At 42.2% G+C, this 10,019-nt stretch overlaps 1 protein-coding gene and 2 long non-coding RNA genes across 3 annotated transcripts in view; all 3 read left to right on the forward strand.

Moving 5' to 3' along the window:
* Positions 1 to 8,290, forward strand: part of LOC121859316 — a 50,624-nt gene extending 42,334 nt beyond the window's left edge. Inside the window, 7 exon segments of the mRNA XM_042356111.1 lie at positions 1,177 to 1,451; positions 2,116 to 2,197; positions 2,495 to 2,562; positions 4,917 to 5,043; positions 5,837 to 5,915; positions 5,918 to 5,991; positions 8,177 to 8,290. Coding sequence (XP_042212045.1) covers positions 1,177 to 1,451; positions 2,116 to 2,197; positions 2,495 to 2,562; positions 4,917 to 5,043; positions 5,837 to 5,915; positions 5,918 to 5,991; positions 8,177 to 8,290 — 819 coding nt within the window.
* LOC121859253 lies at positions 2,090 to 2,935 on the forward strand. Its single transcript, XR_006087625.1, has 3 exons — positions 2,090 to 2,197; positions 2,495 to 2,649; positions 2,895 to 2,935. It is a non-coding gene; the product is annotated as an uncharacterized LOC121859253 (long non-coding RNA).
* On the forward strand, positions 2,975 to 5,033 carry LOC121859254. The gene is made up of 3 exons (XR_006087626.1): positions 2,975 to 3,026; positions 4,003 to 4,140; positions 4,874 to 5,033. It is a non-coding gene; the product is annotated as an uncharacterized LOC121859254 (long non-coding RNA).
* Positions 8,291 to 10,019: the final 1,729 nt, after the last annotated feature.

Below are 10,019 nucleotides of genomic sequence, written 5' to 3' on the forward strand. Positions count from 1 at the left end.
ACAGGGCAACATCTGTGGACTGTTCCCAGGTGGCACAGGGGGCATCTGTAGGACTGTTCCCAGGTGTGCTGGGCATCTGTGGGACTGTTCCCCAGATTGTACAGGGGCACATCCTGTGGGACTGTTCCCAGGTGTACAGGGGCATGTTGTGGGACTGTTCCCCAGGTGTCTGAGGGGCACATCTGTAGGACTGTTCCCGGGTCTCTGGGAGACTTTGTCTGTGGGACTGTTCCCAGGTGTACAGGGGCACATCTGTAGAGGACTGTTCCCCAGGTGTGCAGGGCACATCTGTGGACTGTTCCCCGGGTGTACAGGGGCACATCTGTGGGACTGTTCCCCAGGTGTACAGGGCACATCTGTGGGACTGTTTCCCGGGTGTACCAGGGCACATCTGTGGGACTGTTCCCCAGGTGCTGGGCATCTGTGAGACTGTTCCCCCAGGTGTACAGGGCACATCTGTAGGACTGTTCCCAGGTGTACAGAGCATATTTTGTAGGACTGTTTCCCAGGTGTACAGAGACATGTATCTGTAGGACTGTTGTTCCCCAGGTGTACAGGGGCACATCTGTGGGACTGTTCCCAGGTGTACTGGGCACATCTGTAGGACTGTTCCCCAGGTGTACAGGGCACATCTGTAGGACTGTTCCCCAGGTGTACAGGGCATATCTGTAGGACTGTTTGGGTGTACAGGGCACATCTCTGAGACTGTTCCCCAGGTGTACAGGGGCATATCTGTGGGACTGTTCCCAGGTGTACAGAATATCTGTAGGTTGTTCCCCGGGTGTGCAGGGGCACATCTGTGGGACTGTTTGTTCCCAGGTGTCTGAGGGCACATCTGTGGGACTGTTCCCCAGGTGTACTGGGCACATCTGTAGGACTGTTCCCAGGTGTGCTGGGCACATCTGTGGGACTTTGTTCCCAGGTGTACTGGGCACATCTGTCTTAGGACTGTTCCCAGGTGTACTGGGCACATCTGTGGGACTGTTTGAGTGTGCTGGGCACATCTGTAGGACTGTTCCCCAGTGTACAGGGCATCTGTAGGACTGTTCCCCAGGTGTACAGAGCACATCTGTGGGACTGTTCCCAGGTGTACTGGGCACATCTGTAGGACTGTTCCCAGGTGTGCAGGGCACATCCTGTGGGACTGTTCCCAGGTGTGGGGAGGCACATCTGTAGGACTGTTCCCCAGGTGTGCTGGGCACATCTTCAGCAGGACTGTTCGGGTGTCTTGAGGGCACAGCTGTGGGACTGTTCCCCGGGTGTACAGGAGCACATCTGTGGGACTGTTCCCCGGGTGTACAGGGGCACATCTGTAGGACTGTTCCCCGGGTGTACAGGGCATATCTGTGGGACCTGTTCCCCGGGTGTACAGGGCACATCTCTGTGGGACTGTTCCCAGGTGTACAGGGCATCTCTGGCAGGACTGTTCCCCGGGTGTACAGGGCACATCTGTAGGACTGTTCCCGGGTGTACAGGCACATCTGGGACTGTTCCCCAGGTCTCCCGGGACACATCTGTATGACTGTTCCCCAGGTGTCGCAGGCACATCTGTAGGACTGTTCCTGGGTGTACAGGGGCACATCTGTAGGACTCTGGGTGCAGGGCACATCTAGACTGAAAAGATTAATGAAGAAAATTTTAATGGTTATGAATTCTTAAAAGTTGCAGAAAATTTATTATTCATTAAAAATTAAGAATTGTAGATGAAATCCCATTTTGCTGTAGAGTACAAATGAGTAAACTGTAAAATATAAGCAAAAATCATCCCTGACAAAGCCTGCCATTGCTTAGAATGTGCACAGTGGTTAGTGGCAGGGATGGATTATCCACATGGACACTGTTTATGCTGAAGGCAACCATATCATCATTTAGAAATCTTGAAACAAACAAATATTATTGTCAACAACGATTCAAAAACTTTGTAAAGCATGTGATGTCAATGTGCAGTTGGATTATGTGACTAGCTTTAAAATTATTAATTATTAAGTTGAGAGCATTACACACTTCCTAAGTAGTGATGGACTGTGGAGTATTCACTGGTAGAATCTCGAGGAGATCCATAGATCATAACAAAACTGTTGGGATATTAACGTAAATACCCTTTCATATTTTCAGACATGAAACAGAAATAGTGGAAACTGCAGGAGGTGTTGGTTACTTGAATCTGAAGTCTTTAGAACTAGTTGATAAAGAGATAGTAAGTATCTTTTGTTTTGTATCCATCAAGAACCATATTCTTATAAAATGTTATAGCTATTAAGCCTAAAATATTAGTAGAGCTAAAGCATAACACCTGTACACATTAGTAGAGCTAAAGCATAACACCTGTACACAGTATATTATAGCCTGGTGTCACTCCAAACACCCTCATGAGACATTAACTGCTCATAACCCTCATGTTGTGTATGCCCTTGTACAGTATATTAAGTATTGTCATTATATTAGCTTTAAGGTAAGCTTGATGCATGTGGCTAAATGATGATTATCTGTTCAGCCTGATGACATGAGTCAGCTGGAGTTAGTGAAAGCGGCTGGTATTCGTGGACCCAGAAGAGTTCCTGAGTGACCTAAACTTGGCAGAGGAAGAACAGCAGGCAGAGGACCAGGCCAAGGAATCTATATAGAAGACAATGATGCTTCTATAACCAGGTGTGTAGTACTGTAGGTGAATATTGTAATGTAGATCCTGCAACAGGTATTGTGGATTTTTTAAGGAATAAAGTGTAAGAAGTGAGTTCCAGTTTCGTGGTATCTTTATTGACTGCATTACCAAATATTTGAACTTTTATATCATCTTCATCTTTGAACTGTATTTAAAATTAAGATCTCTCATTTTGAACAATACCCATTGCTTATTTATCCACATAAACCATAGTTTGATTTAACTTCTACAGGTATGAGCCCTTTCATGCGACCACAAACTCTTCCTGAAGTGGATGACCTGCATTGTGGTGTTGTCCGCACTTCTCTGGGCTACTTTTAGTTTTCCGGTAATACTGCAGATGAAGTTATCACTAGACTTAAAGGTGAGTTATCTTTAGATCACAGCTTACTGAACACCACATGAAAAAGCCCATTAGGTGTCATTGGGTAGAATTATTCAATGGCAGGACACATGATATTATATTAACACTTTCTTTCATGTGTGTCTGTGTGTTGACAGTCATGCAGAGAGCCTGCTGGCACAGAACTTATATATTCCATTTATATTCTCTGAATTTTTTTCTGTAAATTTTTTCTCTACATATCTTTTCAGTATCCTATCTAACTCATGAAGTTATAATAATTTAGATACAGTATTTAAAAAAATGATGGAAGAAATATGAGAACATCACTCAGGTGTGCAGAGTCAGCCAGTGTGAGTTGATCATGTAGTTAGACCACTAGGACACTAAGTGTTAATAAAAAATAACCCACCTTTTCTATAACCCCTAATATGAATGATGTGTCATTTTCTATAGGACAAATGTTTGAACTTTTCCTTTTCTGATAAAGGGAGAAGTATAGTCAGAGCTGGTGAAGGCATAAGAACTTGGTAAGGCTGCACATCAGTACATTGTCCAGAGACACAGCTTGATCTGAAACATTACTTCTCTTACCTACTGAGCCCAGAACCCTTTGGGGGTATAGTGGTGGTGATGGTTGAAGGCCAAAATGGACAAGTGTCCCATTTTTCCACCTGTTGTAGGCAGTGTCTCACATATAGTTTAATTATGAGAAATTGATAAATAGACATTAAGTTGGTAAAAGTCATCACGCAAGTTCTCAATGTTATAACATATACATGGACAGTGAAGGAATACAAACAGTGGCATTTAGTACATTATTTCAACCGACGATAACCCAAATATGTAGCATTTAATGCTAGACATTACGGAGGAGGAAGAGAAGGGATTTGGTAATCATAGCTCTGCAGATCATTCACTGCAATAATGAGTCTGGCAAAGCAGTGTGTTACTATAGTGCTTATATTGACAACTAATACCAGCTTTTCTTTTTCAGAATGTTTGCTTGGCGAAGAAATGGAATTACATGACTTAGTTTGTGTGAAGATGTATGTACAAGATATAGATGATTATAGCCTGCTCAATGCTCAGTACATCAAACATTCTCTGTCAACTCCTTAGAGTTTGTGTTGAGGTAGGTAGACCAAAAGTGAATTCTGTCATTAACACCTCCATTGCACCTCTGAAATATCACCAATCTAGTTTTGGAAATTAATACCGTAGTTGAACATGTAAATGTGTATCATTTATTTCTGGCTATGCCTCCAGTGTTTTTATTACTGGTCTCATTTCTCTAGGTTAGGTTAGATTTTTCTTCCGTGGCTACATTTTTTTTTTGGGCATTAGCCCACCCAGGCACAGGTCATTTTATGATCCACATCAAGGCCTGGGATGAAATATACTAAATAATAATAATTATAAAATATTAACATTTAATATAAATTATAATAATAATTATAATAATAATAATAGTAATATTAAAAAGCCATAAATAAATAAAAAAAATAAAAAATATAATAGTGAGAAATGATATACGGAGTATGTATGTTGTGTTGTCAACAGTAAGAGAAACAATTGAGACCCTGCAATTGTGTGTAAATGAGGCAGAAAGTCAGATCAGCAACCTGGGACTCGGTCACAATTTTCGTGATGCCATATGGCAGCAGGGTCTACCATTAGACAATACATTATGCTTCCAATATCTTCCCAGGATGTAGTACCTCCCTGTTTGGTAGCTGCCTACTACCTACTAGTACATGGTTTGCCTCCACATATACAAACTCAGTTGGTTTGTGTTACTTCAGATAAATTGCAGTTGTTTGTGCATAATTATAAAATATTTCAAATTTTATTTGGTTTTTATTTAGGTGCCTCTTCCAAGTGATATTCGATTACAATTGATGTGTCCAGTTGGAAACGAAGTCACGTGACCACGGATGAAGAAAATGACCAATTACACCCCACATCTCGCACAACAATGCACGCTCAGGGCATATCTCACTGGCCAGCTATCGGTCCATACAGTCAAGCAGTAAAGGTATGGTATAGTGAGGAATTTATTTGAGATAGTAACACAACTAAACTATTCCACTCCATAAATTGTTGCCTGTAAGGTAGGAGCAACCATATTCTCTCTCTCTCTGTCTCTGTTCTGTCCTCTCTCTCTGTGTCTGTCTGTCTCTCTCTCTCTCTCTCTCTCTCTCTCTCTCTCTCTCTCTCTCTCAACAAGGCCATAAATTTAGTTTATACCTGTTGCTCCACATAATCAGGCATCCCATGTCAGCAGGACATCCTTTCCCAAAAACTTACTGAACCCATATTCTCTGCCCTTCAGCAATAACCTTGGCTTCAAAACTTATTTTTAGAGGCTCTGGTTGTTATGGGTTGGTTACAGTATTCCTACGCCCAATAACAGCTGCTCCGCCCAGTACCATGCACTTAATTTTCCCAGCTGTGGATATCATCATCATTGGCAACATCTCTTCTATTTTAAATAAACACATTATGCAACACAACCTGGTTATCTATAGTACATGTACTTTTATTTTTATGTTCTACTTCTCACATACCTGCAATAACTTTAAAACAAATATGTTTTATTTAGCTTATTTGCTTCTACTGGTGGTGCACATCTACACATTGCTTTTATGTTAATGCATGTAACAGAATTTATTTTGCACTGTAATGTAAAAAATTAGTGGGAACTTTGCTGTCTGATGTAATCAAGTAGCCCAGTTGTCTTGATGTAGGTTTCCATGAGTCTTTTTTCAACTCTGTCATAAAATGGGATTCAGAAACGATTCTTATTTTCTGTATTTTCTTTTCATCAGGTTAGTGTGGTGGTGGTTGCAGGCATGATAGGATTGGTGCTAAGCACATTACAGGTAGTGAGTGGAGGAGTTGAAGAGAAGTCTTTGCCCTACGACATGTCTCCAGAGTCGTAGCAGCAGTTGCCTCCACCAAGGACATAAGAGCTGTTGTACAGGTATGTGCTTCTGTCATTCTTCACCAACATACTGGGACTGATATTGACAGACATGGTTTACAGTGGCAGAAACATACACACTCCCAGCTTCTGTTATCCAATTATGGCGACTTGCAACCTATTTGTGGTTCACAGATTTTAGGATGTATCCCCACCAGTGATATGCCTCATTTGTACAGTCAAAACTCAGGTGCTTGGAGTTGTTGCATTTACAGTAATATTTCACAATCGAATCCTCAAACCCGGACCTCCGATAGCCAGAATTGAAATTTTTTCGGAATCGTTCCTCAAAGCCAGAATTTTCCAGAAAATTCCAGCTTTGGGAATGATTTTCCGAGGGCAAATTTTCGAAAATTCTGAGAAAATTTTCCGACAGGCGGAAAATTCGGGGATGAGGATCTTTTTCTGACTTGAGAGAGTTGTCTGCTACCTGGAAATCTCTTATTCCCAGATGTGTTTTGCACCAATTGTTCCGGCTAACGGAGATTTTTTTTTTTATTTTTTGATGGGAATAGCCCACTCAGGCACAGGTCAACGACCCACAACGGACCTGAGGGCGAAAAAAATAAGAATGGAAAGAAATTAAAAATAGAAAAGGAAAAGGTTATACAGTGATATCCCCATTAGCCGGAAACAATTGGTGAAGAGCATTTCGATGAGAGATTTCGGTAACCAGACGACTTTCAAATCCGAAAATCCCCATCCATGGAAATATTTCTTACTGGAAAAACTTTCCAAGTGTCTAAACTATGCATCTTGCACAGACAAACACTAGCCCACATCCTCATAATGTTTCTGTGTGCTGGGGAGTCCAAGAATCTAAACTAAAAATCTATATCATATGGTTGTGAATGAAGTGTGTTAGAACAAAGACTGGTATTTTCCACTTTTTGCTGTGGGGGATTAGCGGATCTCATGTAACTGACCTGACCTGATACAATGTCAGGTGGAGGTAGGGTGGGGTATTGGTGGTCTCATATTACTGACCTGATACAATGTCAGGTCACCCACTGTTGGGGGATTGTAGGTTTCAGGACCTGAAGATGTCTTGAATAAACATGAAAGCTAAAGTACTGTACAGTATTTTGTATGCTTACACTTATCACATTGTATCCCTTCAACATTACGTTACATAAGATTTAAAATGGAGGAGAAAGCTGAAAGGTGTGGGTGATTAGAGAGATGGGGTGGAAAATGAGTGATAACATGCACCAGTGTTGCTACCAAGCTTCAAAAAGCTGATCTTTCAATTCACCACGTAGTTAACCACGATAAATTTATGTCATACAATATGGGAGTTTAGGTGGATAGTGGTATTAATTAATGAATAAGCAATATTGCATATCAGTGACAGTCGTTTGAAGAATAGCAGCGTACTACAATTGTCACTACTATTCATCAGACTACTGTACAGTACTGTCATTAATACTATATTGTTTATTATTCATTAATTAATACCCCAACACCACATTCATGAAATCTCGTGAGGCACTGCAAGTTGGAGGGGCAGGGGGAGGCAAGGTGCTGGCAGGGGGAGGCAGGGTGCTGGCAGGGGAGGCAAGGTGCTGGCAGGGGAGGCAAGGTGCTGGCAGGAGGCAAGGTGCTGGCAGGAGGCAAGCTGGCAGGAGGCAGGGGGGAGGATACACACACCAACACACACTCTCCAACATTTATTATTATATACTGTATTCTCGTATGATCAGCCTCTTATGGTGTATTTTTTATCTTGGTTAATATAAATATTAAACACACTCGAAAAAATACAATGTATAATTATTAATTTGACATCAAAATTACATGACAAGTCGAATAATAAGGCAATTTTTTTCACCCACATTTCTTACTGAGGAGAGTAGGTGGTGGTGTTTAGCCACTGCCAAATTTACCGTCTTTTATTTGAGGCTCCAGTGTTGGAAGGGGTGAAGCTAAACCCGCCAAAATGCGTTTTTTGAAGGATATCACTATTTTCACCCTTCCTACATGTTGGGTTGGATGTAACCTCTAGCTAGAAAAGATATATGGTTAAAAGTCCTTCAAAAATAAGGTGTGATTTCACCCGGCCTGAGCTACGATCTGGCTGCCAGTTCCAGAAAGTGACAACATCCCATTCAGAGCGAGAGGAGGCCAATGACAGCCTCGATCATACCCCGAGGCAGCCAATCACAATGGATTTCTGCTATGTCAGCTCCTCGCCATTCTCATGGGTCCAGATGCTGCCTCCGCCTTTAGTTTTGGCTTGTATTTTAGCATCAGGAGGTTCAGTGTTTGTTCTACTGCTATTTTGATAACTTCGGCATAGCATTCACGTTATTTGTGTTCCCGGTGTGAGAAGTGCTTTGCAATATCTGCCCGATATTAGAGCAAGACTCGAGTGAGGCCAGGCCTTCTGCTGTGGGTTCAGGAGCCCATTATTCCTGAGCTTGTGTTTGATGCCAGTGTTCATGTGGACACCCCAGTAATGTGGTGATAGTGATTTTGGCGGTGAATTTAGTGTTGATTATGGTGATACAAGTGAATCTGGCAATGGTGCAGGTAACGTGCATGATTGCAGAAAAATCCATAGATCACGTTATGAACCATTGGAAGATCGTTTTAGAGACTATGATGATTTACCTGTCGACAATGAAAGTGACTCACAGCATGATGAGGTGATTATCATAATGACAATAACACTTTGAACACTTTTTAGCGTGCTACAAAGCATCAAAGATCTTTTTGCTGACTATGGCGAGTTAAAAACAATGTGACATGCATTGATGATGGTAATGATTAATAATGGTGAAAGTGAGCTTGAAGTTGATGAAACTGAGTATACTTATAATACAAAAAGTGATTGTTATTGCATTGTAAGGCCTGGGACTTAGGGATATGAATCCTTGCCAGCCTAATCAGGATCTTATAAAGGAAAGTCAAGAACCATGGGTTTCTGAGGGATAACAAACAACCGTTCGAGATTGACATCTCTAACTATGAAAATAACACAAAACTCTGACACCACTCACACAAATATCAAATAACAATTAGAGTCAAACAATTAAAGGAGTCAACAATTAAGGAGTCAAGCAATTAATGGAGTCCACAATTAAAGGGAGTCAACCAATTAGAATCAAACAATGAACAGAAATATTTCATACGGCGGTGGCCCGTTGGATGGTTCGATAAAGCAGTGATCGCTCTTGGGGTGGCGGGGAAGGTTAAGCAGCTTCCTCTTGGCTGTGAGGCGATGTCTTGCTACTGGGAGAAGCGCCAGGGCACGGGACGGTGGAGGCGTGGAGGAAGGTGATGGCGTAGCAGCCGACGGTGCTGGAGCAGGTGTCCGGAGATTGACAGCCAAATAGTGAAGGTCTGGGGAATCAGCCCACGGTCCAGGACCTCAGATGAGTACACAACCAGAATTTGAATGAACAGCGGGTGCAAACACAGCTGTGTTGACAACTGGTAGTGTCTGATGTGTCACGAGGCAGTACGGACCTTCTCACCTCCGTCTACCCCCAAGTGGGGGCCGCAAAGCAGCGGCGGGCAACCATCCTGCTCGTTACAGCCCTGACATGCATCACAAGACCTTTTGCAGACTGTGATCCGGTACAAGAGTTACGTGAATGCACTGATGGCAATAATGACGATGGAAACGGTGAAAGTGCATCTAATGGTAACACAAACAGTGACACTAATGTATTACAACAAGAACATAGACTGTGAGGAGGTAGAAGTGGACAGTGACGAGACATGCATTGACCTTGATAGTGATGAAAGTGAGCCTGACAGCAAATGCTTGTGAAAGTGAGCCCATAACTCAGTCTTATAGTGAAACTGAACTGTTGCTGGCATCAATTAATCAATGATTTAGATGATGAAGAATCTGTGTGGCGATTTTTAGAGTGCAGAGAAAGACTTTGATCAGTACGTGATTGATTATGACGTGCGCCATTAGACTTATACTCACTCCTCAGGATTTACGTAACTTCAAGTTGCTACGATCTTCAGGGATAATAAAACGAAGGAACTAAACAAAGAAAGATTGTAATACT

Source organism: Homarus americanus, unplaced genomic scaffold, assembly GCF_018991925.1.
Source record: "Homarus americanus isolate GMGI-L3 unplaced genomic scaffold, GMGI_Hamer_2.0 scaffold36188, whole genome shotgun sequence".
NCBI classification, from domain to species: Eukaryota; Metazoa; Arthropoda; class Malacostraca; order Decapoda; family Nephropidae; genus Homarus; species Homarus americanus.